The 19,399-nt window shown below is 39.3% G+C and overlaps 1 protein-coding gene across 8 annotated transcripts in view; it reads right to left on the bottom strand.

The window, feature by feature from the left end:
• The window catches only part of DNAJC13 (DnaJ heat shock protein family (Hsp40) member C13), a 121,034-nt gene that overhangs the window by 26,660 nt on the left and 74,975 nt on the right, over nt 1-19,399 (bottom strand). For all 8 annotated transcript variants that reach the window (XR_009448546.1, XM_059663949.1, XM_059663947.1 and 5 more), the window contains 10 exons: nt 18,538-18,692; nt 15,836-16,037; nt 14,473-14,588; nt 13,276-13,354; nt 12,476-12,611; nt 9,818-10,002; nt 9,325-9,399; nt 6,250-6,369; nt 4,921-5,100; nt 4,060-4,227 (listed from right to left, as the gene is read on the bottom strand). Coding sequence is in view for 7 of the 8 variants with exons in the window: in XM_059663949.1 (XP_059519932.1) it covers nt 4,060-4,227; nt 4,921-5,100; nt 6,250-6,369; nt 9,325-9,399; nt 9,818-10,002; nt 12,476-12,611; nt 13,276-13,354; nt 14,473-14,588; nt 15,836-16,037; nt 18,538-18,692 (1,416 nt within the window). In the remaining variant the exon portion in view is untranslated. The remainder of the gene's footprint in view (nt 1-4,059; nt 4,228-4,920; nt 5,101-6,249; nt 6,370-9,324; nt 9,400-9,817; nt 10,003-12,475; nt 12,612-13,275; nt 13,355-14,472; nt 14,589-15,835; nt 16,038-18,537; nt 18,693-19,399) is intronic.

Genomic DNA, 19,399 nt, shown 5'->3' on the forward strand with positions numbered 1-19,399 from the left:
ACGTGTGGTGACAGGCGCTGTAAGTAGAACGGAGCTCAGTAACAGGCATCTCAATCATTCTAACAAGTCTGATACTATAATGCATGTGTACCTGAGAAAAACTATGGCCGGCAGAGGGCAAACTATGTGTTCCAGGTCTCACAATCCTTAAGTGGTGAAGCCGGGATTCAAATTTGAATCCATCTGACTTAACATTGGCTCTGCTTTGGTGAAAATGACACAACATACTGTGTTAAAGTATTTAATAAACTCAGTAAACATAAGCTTAAAAGGAATCATACTGCCTTTATACACATTTATTTGAAAACAAAAATCTAAATCTTTATGAAGCATACTCCTAGGAAAGGAAATAAAATGTACAGAGTCAGTTCTGGTTTTGTAGGCCAAACCCTAATTCCAAATTGCAGAGAACAGTTCTGCAGACATAGCTATGACTGCTTCCCTACCAATTGTGCTTTCCCTCCACTTTGCTCTCCTCCATAGTAACTATACATAGACATTTGACTTTCCTATATATGTTTTAGTAAAACTGTTATACATTTTACATTTACAGAGCTCTATGCCAGGAGGAAAGCAGGGGTTAATACCTCCATCTCATTAAAAGACACCCAACCTTTGTTTTCAAATGTTAAGAAAAATGACTGAAAAAATATAGTAGTAGGAAAACTGTAAAACTTTGAGAATTAGCAGTTTAAAATAAGTATTTACTATGTCCAGATGAAGTTCAGGCCAACATTTTGAAGTGCTACTAGTTCTTTTTTCCTGTAGCGATAATCAACAACTTGCTAGTTTTTAATCAGCAAAACCCATCATCACATTAATAAACACAAAGTCCAGAAAAAGAACAAAAAGTGACACCTAAAGGTCTTCCCTCTTGTTCAGGGGCACCAAAAAGCAATGCCCAGCACTAGAACCAGACCCATTTAGATTGGATTAAAAACAAAGAAGCTATTTATAAGTTCTAAAAATACTTTACATTTACCAGTAAAACCCTGAGGGCTTTATTTTTTTTACACAAAAGTATTAGACAATCACCAGAGAATATAAAAATAATATTAAAATAGTCTGCAATTCTGCCATTCAGGGATAACTACACTTAAACAGATTGGTACAGATTCACCCATCTTTTCATTTCTTTTTAATATACAAAAATGGGTTTAGTCTTTTCACTTGAAACACTTTAAACATCTTCGAATGCCTTTATTTAAATATACCTATACAATTTAAGCTTCACAGTAGTCTACTGAATGGACTTCTATAGATTAATTCTCTAATGCTACATTTGTAGGTGGTTTCTCAGTGATCCTCACAAAAAAGGCCCAAGTTGGGAGGTCTGCCAAGGTCAGACTTACTTCTGTCACGAATGCATGTGTGTGTGCATTTACCTTTAGGACTTCACACCTGCGCCTAAATAAGGTAAAGCGGAGAAACAACTAAAAATAGATTCTGGGTCTCCTGCCTCCCAGTCCTCTGCCCATTGTGAAACACCACTCCAGTCCAGTCCCTTCTAATTCCAAGGAAAAGGACTAGTTAAGAATTACGGAGGTCAACGCTCAACCACTGAGCCACGTTGGCCGGGCTGAGGGGGGGCGGGTTAAGCCTAAAAATGAGCCCAGAAGCACCCAGGAATTTAGAGGTCAGATAGAGGAGTAGAGGAGAAGGAGCTAGCAATGGAGACTAAGAGAGTGAACATAAAGGTGTGGTGTTACAAAAGCTAAGAAAGGGGGAGAACCAAGATGGCGGCATAGGTTAACGCCGGAGTTTGCTGCTTTGAACAACTACTTCAAAAGTGAAACCAAAAAACGGAAGGGACATCACCCAGAACCACAGGAACGCTGGCTGAGTGGAAGTCCTACAACTAGGAGGAAAGAGAAACGCACACGGACACTCAGAGGAGGCGCAGTGCTGAAGTCAAATTCTGAGGTGCGGAGTGCGCGGTGTGGGCTGGCGGCCGAGGGCGTGGTTGTTGTTTTCAATCGGGAGGGAGTCGCAGACTCTGAGCACCAGATCCGGGCGAGTCTTTAGGGACCCAGACTCAAACGGGAGAAGCGGGACTGTCTGGCTTCGGTCAGAGCGAGTGCAGCTTTCTCTCCGAGCTTTGCAGCGGGTGCTGGGACTCAGAGAGGCAGAGCCCCTGGGGACAGGACTGAGAGCCGCCATAACTGCTCTCTCCAGCCCACCCTGTTGATCCTGTGCTACCCGCCCCGCCCAAGCCCTGCACAGAGGCATTTGCCGGATAGCCTCAGGCAAAGGCTAGATTAGCACCTCCCTAGAGGACAGAAGTTCTCTCACTGCTGACACAGCTGATTCTCATAGCCACTTGGCCTGGAGGTCAAACCCTCCCTGGAATTAGCTACAACAATCAAGATTTAACTATAAGACTGCGAACAAAGACCACTAGGGGGTGCACCAAGGAAGCATAACAAAATGCGGAGACAAAGAAACAGGACAAAATTGTCAAAGGAAGATATAGAGTTCAGAACCACACTTTTAAGGTCTCTCAAGAACTGTTTAGAAGCTGCCGATAAACTTAATGAGATCTACACGAAAACTAATAAGACCCTCGATCTTATATTGGGGAACCAACTAGAAATTAAGCATACACGGACTGAAATAACGAATATTATACAGACGCCCGACAGCAGACCAGAGGAGCGCAAGAATCAAGTCAATGATTTGAAATGCGAGGAAGCAAAAAACATCCAACCGGAAAAGCAAAATGAAAAAAGAATCCAAAAATGCGAGGATAGTGTAAGGAGCCTCTGGGACAGCTTCAAGCGTACCAACATCAGAATTATAGGGGTGCCAGAAGATGAGAGAGACCAAGATATTGAAAACCTATTTGAAGAAATAATGACAGAAAACTTCCCCCACCTGGTGAAAGAAATGGACTTACAGGTCCAAGAAGCGCGGAGAACCCCAAACAAAAGGAATCCAAAGAGGACCACACCAAGACACATCATCATTAAAATGCCAAGAGCAAAAGATAAAGAGAGAATCTTAAAAACAGCAAGAGAAAGAAACTCAGTTACCTACAAGGGAATACCCATACGACTGTCAGCTGATTTCTCAACAGAAACTTTGCAGGCCAGAAGGGAGTGGCAAGAAATATTCAAAGTGATGAATACCAAGAACCTACAACCAAGATTACTTTATCCAGCAAAGCTATCATTCAGAATTGAAGGTCAGATAAAGAGCTTCACAGATAAGGAAAAGCTAAAGGAGTTCATCACCACCAAACCAGGATTATATGAAATGCTGAAAGGTATCCTTTAAGAAGAGGAAGAGGAAGAAAAAGGTAAAGATACAAATTATGAACAACAAATATGCATCTATCAACAAGTGAATCTAAGAATCAAGTGAATAAATAATCTGATGAACAGAATGAACTGTTGATTATAATAGAATCAGGGACATAGAAAGGGAATGGACTGACTATTCTTGGGGGGGAAAGGGGGGTGGGAGATGTGGGAAGAGACTGGACAAAAATCGTGCACCTATGGATGAGGATAGTGGGTGGGGAGTGAGGGCGGAGGGTGGGGCGGGAACTGGGAGGAGGGGAGTTATGGGGGGAAAAAAAAGAGGAACAAATGTAATAATCTGAACAATAAAGATTTAATTAAAAAAAAAAAAAAAAAAGAATTACGGTGGCTCTGCCCTGACTGGGTTGCTCAGTTGGTGGAGTGTGGTCCCGTGCACCAAAAGGTTGTGGGTTTGATCCCTGGTTAGAGCACATAGAGGAGGCAAGTGACCAACGTTTCTCTTTCTAAAAATCAATGAAATAAAATAAAGTCCTCAGGTGAGGATAAAAAACACACAATTATGGTAGCTCCACAACTGAGAAATGTGAAGTTAATTTACACTTACAAAAAGGCTGCTCTTGTAGAGCTAGATCATTAGCATCAATACACAATAAACTACATTTCTTGGCTGAGAGAACAAGCATATAAACATTGTCAATTTTTAGTATTCCTGCAGCACTCAACTTTGCTATGTTCCTGTGTTATTTAAAGGATTTTGCAATATTCATCAAAAGCCAGGCTACCTGTAAGCACATACCTCAGTAGTACTAACCACACCAAGTTTTCTAGCAACATAGGGTGTCAGCATGCCAGATAAACTTTTCCTGATGGTTGGATTTTCTGGAGTTGCTTGTTCTTCAGGCAGATACCCTCCAAGGCGACTGAGAGCACGGACACTCAGTTTGGCAAGGCTGTTGGCTACTTCCTGTTTAAAAAATTAAGACATTAAAGTAGATCTGCTCTCTTACATTAATAACACAATTAACTGTATGGGACACATTTAAAAAGCAGAAAACTAACAACCAAAAAAGGCACAGGAGTCCCTAACACTGATATTATTGAGTTTATGCATTAGAGGTTACTCTTGTACCTATACAAAAGAGCATCAGAATCTGTGAGTTCATTTCTACCAAAACAGTATCTTGTAGATAACGGGAAGAAGCACATCTGGGGATAGGGTAGGGAATAGGATACAAGCAGATAGATTTGACTGCTAAAGAAACATACAAATAACAGAATGAATAATGAATGACAGTAAATACAAAAGTACAGATAGAAAAAAATATATGTAAAATTCAGGTAAGCAATCAAGTGTTTGGGGGAGCTAGCCCCAACAGTATCGTTACATTTTCCTGTGTTACAAAAGCGTAATTTTGCAATCCTACAGGTGATGCTGAGTAATCAAGAAAAAATTAAGTTGTATCCAGTATATGCTACTACAAATTCCCTTGCCTTGAATCCCGGTTAAGATAAAAAATAGTTTGGAGGATTAAAGAACAATAAACTTAGTTATCTCTGAAAAACAGTGTATGCCTTGGAGGTTCTGGATAGCTGAAGCTTTGCTTTGCATTAACCTATGGCTTGAGTTCAAATGTAATATTAAAGCAGTTAAAGTTACCTGCTGGTTTGTTTCTTCACTTTTCTGAATGCCACTCTCTTCCAGGGTGTAGTCATAATTAAACAGATAACCAAGCATATACCACAAAATACCAGCTTGAAACAGGTGTGTCTGTAGCCAGAAATCCACAGCAAAAGAACTGACACACTCTACCCCAAGAGCGGCCACCCGTGGAATATTCTGAGAGAATAAGAATAATTGAATTAATTATAGAGTTAAAAAGCTCCCAAGAGAAATTGGATGTGAATGTATGGCAAGCTAACTATCTTATTATGCAAAATATTTACCTCCTCTTCTATTTTTATTTCCAATTTAAATTTGAATCCTATATCCTTTAAAATCCAAAATTAAAAGTGACCCTGTGACAAAACACAGAATTACTATCTTTGAGGCTAGTGCTCAGAAACTTGGGAATCGTTTTCTTCATTTCACTTATTCAATTTTAATTTCTAAAAATAGTAACAAGGCATTAACAGCAACTCACATGCCAACCAGCTTAAGTTTATCAATATCTTTAGTGCAGGTGTACAAATTCATTTCTGTCATTCAGTTTGTTCTTGCTAAATACTTCTAAGGACATCAAGTAAATATAGTTGAGGACATGTTTTCATCAGATTCCCTTATTTCAAGATACCCTAGCCCAGCATCAGCACCCCAATCCTGTTCTATTCCAGTACATCTCTTACTCTGTCAGTCACCCAAGAAATCTCTCCTTCCCTCAGCGGTACTGGAGTAGGAAGAAACAGTCAACTCTCAGATCTCTAAACTGGACTTTCTTCCCATGAGGAAGTGACTTGGCTAAGTTTCGGGTTTTATGTGGTCCTTTACTCTCATGAGACTGATTTAGTCTAGTTTTCTCTTTCTTCCCTGCCTTCCTCTTAATGCTCAGATGAGACCCATTTCTCTTTAGCTGTGTCACTAGCCTCATTCTTTGTGGGCCAGCTTAGGAACAAAAGCCTTCATTGACAGCAATGCTTCTGTGAAAAATGCTATTAGAGATCCAAATAATTTACTTAAAAATAATGGCCAGTTGGTTCAAGCATTGGCTTGTGCACCAAAGGTTGCAGGTTCGATTCCTGGTCAGGGCACATACCTAGATTGTGGGTTCTATACCCAGTTGGGGAATGTGCGGGAAGCAACTGATCAATGTTTCTCTCTCATGTCGACATTTCTCTCTCTCTCTAAAGATCAATGAAAATATATCCTTGGATGAGAATTAAAAGAAAATAATAATTTGGAGAAAACAACTTGTTTATAAACCTGAGTCTGGCTACTTGAAAAGAAAACTCATTGCCAGCTCTATCAGAAAGCATTAAAGATGAACTCTACCTTGCCAAAATACAGCACCCGACAGAGATCCTTGATGATGCCGGGCATTTCTGTAATCTTCTCTCGGCATTCTTCAAACTGAGCAGCCACACTATAGCATTTGCTTATGTGTCCACATACCTGCAGACAACACAACAGAGTAAAAAAGGAAGTCACTTGTGTATTCCTTGCTTAAGACAGTGGGAGTCAAATCAGCAAAGATTCGTGAATACTTAATATCGCTCCAAAATCGAACAGAATATATCTATTAAATCACTAGTATTTGTGGTTAAGATTTCTGTAGATGTAAGGTTGCCACATCATGGCCACTATGGTACATGACCAAATCAACCTTGGGGCTGTCTTTATATGGCCAGGGAGCTAAGGTTTTCACATTTTTAAAGAGTTACTAAAAAAACATAAAGTTCAACAGAGACTGTATGTAGCCTGAAAGCCTCAAATGTTTACTCTCTGGCCCTTTATAAAAAAACTAGAGGCCTGGTACAGTTGGGGGGGCGGGGGGTGGGGGTGGGGGGGTGGAGAGGATCCCCTCAGCCCAGCCTGCATCCTCTTGTAGTCCAGAACCCCTCAGGGGATGTCTGCCTAAGCTGGCAGTCGGACATCCCCTGAGGCATCCATAGCACTGCCACAGAGGTGGGAGAGGCTCCTGCCACTGCTGCTGTGCTCGCCAGTCATGAGCCTGGCCTATTGGTGAGTGGTGCTCCCCCTGTGGGAGTGCACTGACCACCAGGGGGCAGGTCTTGCGTTGAGCATCTGCCCCCCTGGTGGTCAGTGCACGTCATAGTGACTAGTCATACCTCCATTCAGTCGATTTGTATATTAGCCTTTTATTATATAGGAAGTTTGCTGCCCAGGCTGGTGTTGCTCAACGGTTAGAGCAGTAGTTCTCAACCTTCCTAATGCCGTGACCCTTTAATACAGTTCCTCATGTTGTGGTGACCCCCAATTTCATTGTTACAAATTGAACATAATTAAAGCATAGTGATTAATCACAAAAACAATATGTAATTATATATGTGTTTTCCGATGGTCTTAGGCTACCCCTGTGAAAGGGTCGTTCGACCCCCAAAGGTTGAGAACCGCTGGGTTAGAGCATCAGCCCAGTCATGGAAGGGTTGCAGATTCAATTCCCATTCAGGGCACATACTTGGGTTGCAGGTTCAATCCTGGCTCCAGTTGGGGCTGGTGTGGGAGGCAACCAATCGATCTGACTCTCTCACATAAAGTTTTTTCCCTCTCTCTCTCTCTCTCTCTCCTCCCTTTCACTGTCTCTAAAAAGCAATGAAAAAGAAAAATATATATCCTTGGGTGAGAATTAAAAAAAAAATATTTGCCAATCTCTGGATTAAAACATTTTTGTCCTGAGTATTAACATTGTAGAACCAGAATTCTACTTATGTACTGTACTTCAAAGTAGAGGCTGAAACTCAAAAAGCTTATACTCCATTGTTTTATGTTCTAAATTTTGCTGGCATAAACAAGATGCATTCTATAATGATCTTAATGAATTCTTGATGGAATTTCTATCAAAGAATTCAACTATTATAACCATAACAGAAAATAAGCCAATTAAAATACTATGGTTGAGGGAGGGAGACAGAAAAGGAAATTAGGCAGGGGAGGACGTGAAATAAGAATGGCAAAATGGCAAATATTTGTAACTGTGTAATGGGGACATAAGGGTTCATTATATTATTCTCTATCTTAAGAGAGAGAGACAAAGCCAATAGATCACAAGCAATTTAGTGCAGTGGTTCTTAAAAGTGTGATATACAGACCATCAGCACCTGACAATCTGATAAAAAAGCATATTCTCTGGCCCCTATGCCAGACCCACTGAATCAGAAACTCTGTGGGCAGGGGACGGGGAGGCGATGCTCAGAACCCATGGTTTAAAGAGCCCTCCAAGTGGTTCTCATAGATTTAAAGTTTGAGCAGGGTATAGTATAATTCTCTTGGAACCATACGTTTTATTTTGTTGTTGTTGTATAAAATACATCATGACCAAGCGGGATTTATTCCATGGATACAAGGCTGGTACAATATTCACAATCAATTAATGTGATATATCACATAACCAAATTGAAAGACAAAAACCACATGATCATATCAATTGACACAGAAAAAGCATTTGACAAAATCCAACACCTATTTTTATAAAAACTCTCAGCAAAGTGGGAATAGAGGGATCAGATCGCAACATAATAAAGGCCATATATAACAAATCTAGAGCCAATATCCTTCTTAATGGGCAAAAACCAAAAGTATTCCCCATAAGAACAGGAACAAGACAGGGATGTACACTTTCACTACCGTTATTCAAAATAGTACTTGAAATTTTACCCATAGCTATCAGACAAGAAGGAAAAATAAAAGGCATCCAAATTGGAAAGATTATTTGCAGATGATATGATAGTGTACATAGAAAACCTAAAAACTCCACCAAAAAATTACTATATTTAATAAATGACTTTGGCAATGTAGCAAGATACAAAATGAACACCTAGAAATCAAAGGCTTAATTATGGTTTAATTATTGCTGCAGTGTGAAGTTTTATTTGGTGTTCGTTACTCAAGACATTTCTCAGTTTTTCCCTTTACTTTTATTAGACTTAGAAGTTCCTGGATTTGTGAGCTCTATTTCCTGAAACTTTCCCTTACAGTATTCCTTATTCTTTCCTGATTTTATCTCTTTCTTGCAATATCAATGTATGGGTCAAATTGTGTCTTCCCTATAAGATATGTTAAAGTCTTAACCCCCAAGTACCTCAGAATGTGACCTTACTTGGAAATAGCATCTTTATAGAAGTAATCAAGTTAAGATAAGGTCATTAGGATGGACTCTAATGCAATAGAATATGTGTCCTTATAAAAAGAGAAAATTTAGACACCGAGACATACAGACACACACACACACACACACACACACACACACACACACACACGAAGAATGCCATGTGAAGATGAAGGCAGAGATTAGAGTAATATGTGTACACCACATCAAAGGTTTTTAGCAAATATCAGAACACCAAAGGAACCAAAGATTTTCAGCAAAACATCAGAAACTAGCCTCACCTGTACTGACATGTCACTTGGTTTACTAGAACGATTCAAGACAGCCACACAGCGACTAAATGCCTCTTGTAACACCTGCAAAGAAAGAAGCCAACCATTAAGTTCCCATTCTGACTTGAAGTCTGAAAAGCCTTTTCTAGTAGGAATATTAGATGCTTGGTTAAGTAAATGTTTGCTCAATTAATATTTGTTAAATAAACAGGTAAACAAAGGGCTCCTAAAAGTTTCTTTTTAAGTGGTCCCCAAAAGCTACTTTGTAAGTAATATTAAGCTTATCAATTTTGAATCTAATACTCTCCAATTCACATGAAATAAAGCTCCATTTCTACCTTTAATTTTGATACCAGAATATAGGGACTGTAACACTGTTATCTGTTGGCATCAATTATACACACTATACCAACTATTTGTACTTGGTGAATTCTCTATTGCCAGAAGTCATACAATATAACTAACCTAGCTGGAAAGTAAACGCCAAGGTCATCCATATTACCTCAATTCCATTCTCCCGTCGGAGCTCTTCAGCATTGAGGGCTGAGCAGTTAACAGTGTGGAAAGCCAGTTCTACCGCAGCAGGCAACAAAGGTGATTCTTTTGAGAAAAGGAGGTCATCTGAAGTTTCCATGGTTATAGTCCTAATCAGCATGGGGTATCCTGCATATTTGTAAGGCTGTAAATCTGAAATAACCAAAGGTTAGTGTTGGGAAAACAACAAACAAAATAAAAACTAATTTAGTTAATTTAGATACTGTTCAATTACATTGCATTAAAAAATGATATTCAACATCTTAAATGTCTTTTAATTCTAGTTTATAAAAAGAAATGAAAACAATTACAAATCCCTTGGATCTTTTCTTTTTTAGCAAACTTATTTGGTTGATTTCTCTAAAATGTTTCCACTTGTAAAAGAATATTTTCTGATAGATTAACTGAATTTAGTGTTTGATCCCTTGCAGCATATTGAGTTTCTATGTTGTCCCATGTGATTTTTGCAACTTTTCACCTGATCTCAGACAGCAAGACACAGCCAACACACCAGAGACTGTATTAACAATCATGATTTCCGTAATTCTTTATAAAGAAAAGAGAGATATTTGATTTATTTATTTTTTAAAATATATTTTTCTTGATTTCAGAGAGGAAGGGAGAGGGACAGACAGATAGAAATATCAATGATAAGAGAGAATCATTGATCTGCTGCCTCCTGTACCCCAACCAGGGACTGAGCCTGCAACCCCGGCATGTACTCTGACCAGGAATCGAACTGTGACCTCCAGGCTCACAGGTAGAAGCTCAACAACTGAGTTACATCAGCTGGGCAGACATTTGATTTAAATGAGTGAATATTTTATATTCTACTTTCTGAATAACAAGTGCACTTTTCTTTCTGTTTCATCAGTTATCATAAAATGAACATTTAAAAATACTGAATATAATTTATTCTAGAGCAAAAGAGACTGTGACTTTATAAGAGCCTCTATAATCCCACTTGAAATCAGCATAGAGCTTTTGCCTTTTGATTATGACCAGTAATTTGCCTTAAGTAAATGCATTTCTAAAATGGCTTTTAAAAAAAAGCCTCCTGCAATTGGTTCTAGTAATCCTAACACGTACATACATATATGTGGCAAGAAAGAACAATGGATACATTTTAAGCCTAACAGACCAGGTCCCCCACCAAGCTCAGTGGGTATAAACAAGCCTGGGAAAAGTGGAAAACGCAGCGTGAAAAAAACATTCTGACCTAGATAACAAACCAACGGTGAGCCACAACTGCACCTCACCTGTGACCAGTACAGGGTTATCAGCCACTAAAAAATAACCAATGGCCCAGCTGGCATGGCTCAGTGGTTGAGCTTCAACCTATGAACCAGGAGGTTATGATTCAATTCCCGGTCAGGGCACATGCCCTGGTTGTGGGCTGCATCTCCAGTAGGGGCATGCATGAGGCAGCCAATCAATGATTCTCTCCCATCGTTGATGTTTCTATCTCTCTCTTCCACTACCTTCCTCCTTGAAATCAATAAAAAAATATTAAAAAACAAAAAACAAATGGTTTGAAAAAGATGCCTTTAAACTCATGCTGATAAGTAATAAATAACATATAACTAAATGCTTACAAATCTGTTCTATTCAATTCATATGCAGAAGTGAACCAATTAGTCACTACTCTCTAATGACCCAATTGCTAGATCCCCATGCTGTCCCCTCCAATATGTACCTAAACTGCAACTTCACTTGCCCTCAATTACCCAGTGTTCCACCTGCTTATGTCAGATCCCTCCCCCGACCCCCCGACCCCCCGACCCCCCGACCCCCAACCACCACCAAATCCCCGACCCACTTTGGCCTCTCTTCCTTTTCTCCCAACATTACTCTGCAGAGCAAATGGATCTTCCACTTGGTGCTATAAACCAAGTTCAGTCCCAAAGCCAATGGACATCTGCCATATTGAACGTAACTCCCCAACATAAAAGTCTTCAAAGTTTTCAACATACCCAGCTTTTTGGCTGCCACTGTTAGTTACCACAAATGGAATACAAACATGCTGAAAATTCCCAGTAACACTGTACCCTGCAATCACAACTTCTTAAGCTGTAACAGTGGTTTTCAAACTGAGGGTTTTTACAGCTACCATAGGAAATAAAAGGTTAGTAGGAAGTATACAGTCATTTCAAAAGTTTCTATTGCTCTTTTAAAGACCAAAACACTCTTGGCATTTTCAACCTTTAGAGGCTTTTGGAGTCATGATGGGCAGAGTCTTTTATATGTGATTTAAGAACACTGAATCATCTTTGAATCAAACACTGTCAGACCCCTTTTAGATCTCATTTGTATGTTTGCTGCTAAATGGCTAAAGATAAAAAATTACCAAGTAACTCCACAGAATACAAATGTCCTTCAGGAAGGAATACTGAAATCTTGTTGGAATGCAAAATATTGAAAAACATAGATATAAAATAAGCACCATTTTGAACCTTCCTATGAAAAACTACTCTTGCTCTATCTAAAATATAATTTCAAAAGCCTTTTGCAATAATAATTATAAATCTATTAAAATACGCTGTAGAATATTTTAATATTCTATTTTAATATTCAGAAAGTAACATGGTGGAGGGTAAATGAAAATTTGAAAACAACACATGCTTACCTTCTTTATGACGGTTGAAGAGAATGCTCTGCGTTTTCAGAATTAAAATTATATTCTCTGGATCTGGTCCATCCACTATTTTTGCTGATTTGGTACATAAAAATTCATATGCTTTATTTACTTTCTCAAACATATCCTGTATGTAAACAGAGATAATTAACTTTTAATTTGGAACATTTCTAATCAAAACTGAAATAGAACACAGCTAGTTTGTATTTTACCAATAACTTATTTAGTTATTATTTTTTTGTTTTATTCTGTTTTACATGAAGGTATTCATTCCAACTGTAATCTAACTGGTATACTTTTAAGGTGAAATCCACCCCCTCACCCCCAGCCCCTTTCAAATAGCTATTCAATGATCTCAATATAATTTACTAAAAATGTCTTCCTCAGTGGTTTACACCGTAAATACGATATTAAACTGCTATATACTAGAGATAGTTCCTAAATTATTATAAAAATAAAATAAAATAAAAATAAGTATAAGAACTACTATTTATTGAGTACTATATTGCAGGCCCTTTGCTAAGTGCTTTACATACATTATCTCATTTAATACTTAAAACAGTCATGTGAACAAAATCCCTAAGTTGCTAGTCTCAAGGGTAGTGCTTTTGGTAAACTAAGGGAGGACCACTCATGCAGAAAACATGGGCTTGAAGTTAAACACACCCTGGGTGTTATATTATGAGGCATATTCTGACACAGAGGATGAATATATCTATTTTCTGTCTAAAACAGTAACTGAGTAAAATAAAGTCAATCCCAAAAGCCCTAATTCCATAGGTAGTACATACTCTTCCTTCTGGATTCTTGTCAGGGTGGTACTTTTGTGCAAGTCTGAAGTAAGCTTTTCTGATCTTGCTCTCATCGTGCCTGTTAAATAGGAAAATTGTTTTATGAATACAGTAAGGTGCAAGAAAAAATATTTACACAATCACCTAAAATGGAACTTTAAGAACCTTATTTTACTGTACATGATAATATATATGGTGTCAAATCAAACCCAGTTAAATTTAAGATTATCCTTTCTTTTCACATAAAAGATAAAACCTAAATTTTTCCTCTATAACAGTGGTTCTCAACCTTCCTAATGCCGTGACCCTTTAATACAGTTCCTCATGTTGTGGTGACCCCCAATTTCATTGTTACAAATTGAACATAATTAAAGCATAGTGATTAATCAAAAAACAATATGTAATTATATGTGTGTTTTTTTCCAATGGTCTTAGGCGACCCTAGAGGGGTCGCTACCTACAGGTTGATAACCGCTGCTCTATAAGGTTATCATTCACTTATAATTACAAAAGATCATTTGGGGTTTGAAGAAGTAAGAAATTGTTTTAAAATTTTCCAGAATATCACTTTGAACTCTATAATTCTGCGTCATTTTAACTATCAATCTTCCCCAAAATGTAGACATTCTATTTTATACTTAAGAAAATGTCTTTTAAACTATTTTTCTCTAACATATCTATTCTACTGTAAAATTTCACTGATAAAGTGAATCTGCAATCTTTCAAAGCATCTGTCATTTAGTGTCTCAGGCATCTATATATCTATATATATAAAAGCTTAAGTGACCATTCAACCGTTTAACCAGTAGCTATGATGTGCACTGACCATGACAGGGCAGACTCTCAATGCAGGAGCAGAAATCACAGGCATGGAAACATGGAACAGACTGATGAATCTCAGAGTGAAGTGGGGAGGAGGGAAGGAGAGGGCGGAGAGAGATTAACCAAAGATCTTCTATGCATACTAGAGACCCAGTACACAGATTGTGCACCCATGGGGTCCCTCGGCCTGGCCTGTGGGGATCAGGCTGAAACTGGCAGTCCAACATTCCCCAGAGGGATCCTGGATTGCGAGAGGGCACAGGCCAGGCTAAGGAACCCCACATACCAGGCCTCTAGTATTGCTATAAAATCTCTTCCTCATGCATAACAGGAACTGCAAGACGAAGGGAGAAGATAATACTGAAAGTAACTCACGGTCCCTGTCCTTGAGGGAGATTAAGCACTTCATAAGCATCATCTATTGACATAGTAGGTGGCTTCTTTTCTACTTCCTTCTTCCAGGCATCAAGGGTATCTTTTAGAAGTTTAACCTTAAAGACAGAGGATTAAAATTTATATCTGTTAAAATAAAACTATTTCAGAATATAATTTGCAAGCCACAAAATCCTTATGCTATATTTATTTAAACTGACATTTCTAGACTATCCAATTAACAGCTTTCTGAAATACAAATAACCAAAACACTGTTGAATAGCAAGATATTTGTTTCAGGACTATATATTTTTAAAATATATTTTTATTGATTTTTTTTTTTTTTTTTAGAGAGAAAGAATGGGTGAAGGAGAGGGAGGAGAAAGAGAGAGAGGAAAACATTGACGAGAAAAACTGATCAGCTGCCTCCTCCTTGCCCCCTACTGGGAATCAAGCCTGAAACTTGGGCATGTATAGAAATCTCAATGACACATGAAAACACTGAGATTTTGAGAGATAGCTATATGTTTCTCAGTTATTAAGTGATGGAGCTGGACTCAAACCTAGGTCTGACTAAAAAGCCCATAGTTTTTCAACTATCTCAAGTTGAATCCAGAACAAGTAGCAGAATCTACATGCCTTCATGTGGTCAGAGCACTATAAAGAGGCAGTGCCTGGTGGCACAAATGGTAACAGTTCTGAAACCTTTTGATGGTAAAGATAATGGTATACCCTCTGCTACAATAATAATCCAACAGGGTGGCCAGGCCTACTTTATTCCAGGCTTCAGGCAGATATCCAAGGGCTCACACTGGAGGGGTCCCATGGGCACTGTGGACAGGCAGGCAGTAGATACTACTATACAAATAAGTATGTCACACATACTGCCTCAGATGTGTGCTAGGAATTGTGCTGTGTATCTTATGCAAATTCTCACATAGTCTCCTGACTACCACATGAGATAGTTGCTATTGTAAGTATCAGTAGTACTACTGCCTAAGGCCAAACTGAGACTCAGTCCCACACCACCTAACTCCGACATCTGTGAACTTAATCTGCTCTAGAGACAAGCTTCCACCAAGTTAATATAGTATACAATCGTGTAATATACATGAAATTAAGTTTGTTTCGTTTCTGTCACAGAAGTTTAAGATTATAAAAATCCTAATACTCCCTCAAAAAAAAAAAAATCTTTCAGTTTGGTGTGTACCCAAATATACTGAACTACCCTTTATATGGTGCTTAGAGTAAGAGGAAATACTTCAGGAAGCCATTATCCTTCTAGCATTGACGGAAAAAATACGCTGAAATGATTAGCGGCTATTTTTTATACTTTAAGAAGGCACAAATTAATCTGCTAACTTACCGGGTCTTTAATTGGCCAATCTGGAAATCGGAGTGTATCACAAAGTTGTTTGAGGTAATAAATATTACAAAATAGTTCATTTTCTAGTTGTGGATAGTTGATAACTGGGATGGGACAATATTGATAAAGTGCTCTCGTGTTACTCTGAAGACGAGGTGTAAAATCAGCAAGATGGGCAGCGATCTTCTCTATCATGAGGCGCCTACAATTATAAAAACATCCAAGCATTATGAAACGATTATTTGATTTTAAAGAAAAGGTTAAGATAGGTAATCATGCAAAATAATTACATGGACCTTCTTTAGAGTAACTCATTTGTTTAGAATATCCTGAGAATGTTATTCAGGGTATTTTAAACTTATGTAAAAACTTTCAATGGATATAAACTTATTTGTAACTAGAGGCCTGGTGCACAAAAATTTGTGCACTGGAGGGTGGGGGGGTGGGGAAGGGTCCCTCAGCCTGGTCTGTGCCCTCTCGCAGTCTGGGACCCCTCAAGGGATGACCACCTGCTGGCTTAGGCCCGCTCCCTGGGGGATTGGGCCTAAGATGGCAATCAGACATCCCTCTGGCAGCCCGGCAGCCCTTGGGGGATGTCCACTTGCCAGCGGGGAGCAGGCCTAAACTGCAGTGGGAAATCCTTAGCACTGCTGAGGAGGCAGGAGAGGCTCCCACCACCACTGCTGTACTAGCAGCTATCAGCCTGGCTTGTGGCTGAACAGAGCTCCTCCCATGTGAGAGCGCCCTGACCACCAGAGGGCAGCTCCTGCATTGAGCGTCTGCCCCCTGTTGGTCAGTGTGTGTCATAGTGACCAGTCATTCCCAGTCCTTCTGCTGTTAGGGTCAGTTTGCATATTACCCTGTTACTATATAGGATAGAGGCCTGGTGCACGGGTGGGGGCCGGCTGGTTTGCCCTGAAGGGTATCCTGGATCAGGGTGGGGGTCCTGCTTGGGTGCCTGGCCAACCTGGATGAGGGGATGATGGCTGTTTTGCAGCTGGTTGCACCCCCTTCAGGGTGGGGATCCCCACTGGGGTGCCTGGCCAGTCTGAGTGAGGGGCTGAGCGCCGTTTTAAGGCTGGCGGGTGACTGAAGCTCCCAACCTCTTCTTTTTTTCTTTTTTTTTCATTCTGGGATTTATTTACCTTCTATGGCTGTCACTGGAGCTGAGAGCTGGCTTTAGCTCTGAGGCTTGGCTCCAGCTCTGAGACCTTGGCTGCTGAAAGCAGGTATCTGGGTTTGTTTGGCTTCTATAATTGAAACTCTGTTGCAACTCCAGCTCTGACGGATGAAAGCAGAATTCTGGGGTTTGTTTAGCTTCTATAATTGCAACATAGTTTCTTAGAGTGCAAGCTCAGAGCCCAGCAGCGGCAGGTGGGGAACCTTGGCTTCCTCCTTCACTGGAGCAAGCAAGCCCCCTGTTCGCTTCAGCTGCCTGGCTGCCGGCTGCCATCTTGGTTGGCAGTTAATTTGCATATCTCGCTGATTAGCCAATGGGAAGGGTAGCGAAGTTATGGTTAATTACTATGTTTCTCTATTATTAAATAGGATACCTACCTACAAAGAAGGCCATAGAAAGAAAGGCTGATACTACCAGTCCTTCCTATTATAAGTCATTGCTACTGAAAAATTAGTCATGAGATGGTCAAATGATAAGAAATCTGCATGCAGCACATGGGCATAGCCAGGGAACTCAATTAGCTATCATCCCAAAGAAGCTCAGTGCTTGGTATTTACTTTAGTCAATTTAACCACATTTGGGATCTGGCCCTCAGCTAAGCAGAAACTTGATTTGATCAGTACTCAGAGAGTTACATTTTTCAGATGGAGGATGCATAATAATAAATTTCAGAAGAAAAACATTACATAGAAAAACTGTGTTGTAAACTTTATATTTCTATACATTTTTTCCTAAAGAAAAATATGATGATCATACAGAATATATTCAAATTGGTGGCTAGCACACGCCAAGCCTATAGGTCAACCTACGGGAGGATAAAAATGATAACCAGCAGGTGATACTGTGAGTGTGAAGTCAGCCAAAGGAGAGTGAATGAATGACTCAGAAGGTCAAATGGCATCCAGCTGAGAGGACTGAGTGATTCTCCAGAGGTGGCCTTGACACTGGAACTCTCAAGTGCCAAGTCTTTCCTGCACAAAACCTGTCTGAACACTACATCTGCTTCTGGGCTTCTCCTTTTTCTATGTTTCCATCAGCTTTTCCTATGGCATTCTCCTCCTAACAAGAATTGTTAGGAACCCTAATCTCCAGATTAAGGTCAAAATGTTCTGGCTATGGAATCCTCATTCTAAAATGAATTTAGCATCTCTCTGGTATATTTCATTTTATATGGGCACACTTTTTAATTAGTGGAGTACAGTTCTATTTCCAAATATCCAAGAACTGTGTTTTGACTATATCTCCACATATTCCATAAGTATATATTAGTTCATTGCCTGAAATCGTACCAGTTCTACAAACTGACTTAAGAAGCACCAATGATAACAGGGTCTACACTTTTATACAAAGCTCTATTAAGGTCACAGTAATTTTGTCAAATCATGTCAAAATTGATTTGATACCAATGATTGTTGTAGCTTTAGATTATGACACTAGTAAAAGCAGTTCTTTTAATAAGAGTCAAATCAGACAGCAAGGGGCAAAGATTCTGAGTATAAAATACAATCAACTGAGTACTTACCTCATTTCACTGCTCCAGATTGCTTCTGGTGTGTCAAATTCTCCAAGAAAAATCTCAGAAAACTTTTCAGACTCATAATTTTCTAAGTAACAAACCATTGCTTCTGGTAGGATGTGCCCAAGTATACTTCTTTGAAAAATATCTTGTCCTTTTGACTTTAAAACAAAACAACATGTAGTCAGAAACAGTAAAGCTATCTTTCAATTTTTTGACGAACATTTAAGAAAACTAGAAAAAATTGCTTTTGTGCTTTGGAAATTTAGATAGAAACATGGCAAAATGTGAAGTGAAATGTTTTTGGTTTAAAGTGGCTTGACAAGCTCCAAGGTGAACTAACACCTCCAGCCCTGCAGGAGTCTTAACCTCCTCAGGTGCCAGGGCTGCCAACTGGCCTTTGGCCATGAATAATAGTGATGGACAACACAGAAAGATGTAAAAGAGATTAACATCAATTATTCTGTGTCACATCGCTGACTGCTGTTCCCACCTGTACCTGCTGCTTGTTTTCAAAAACAAGTAAAATTATTAAATCCAGAAAATCAAGATCTTAAAGCAGGGATGGGGAATATCGGGCCCTTGGGCCATAGAAGGCCAACAAAATCATTTGGTCTGGCCCTGCCAAGGCAATAGGAGTGAGTTAATTAAATGTTTGACCAAATATATATATAGCAGGCTAATTTTTCAGTTGATAATTTTATACAGCCTGCAAGTGATGTTATAAATATCCACATGGCCCTTGGCAGAAAAAAAGGTTCCCCAACCCTGTCTAAATGAGTCTGTTGGCATGAAGGGTGGCTAGGACTTAGACGAAGAATTCCTATTCAAAGTAAGTATAGTTAACTATATTAAAAACCATATTCTC

Source organism: Myotis daubentonii, chromosome 14 (assembly GCF_963259705.1).
Source record: "Myotis daubentonii chromosome 14, mMyoDau2.1, whole genome shotgun sequence".
NCBI lineage: Eukaryota > Metazoa > Chordata > Mammalia > Chiroptera > Vespertilionidae > Myotis > Myotis daubentonii.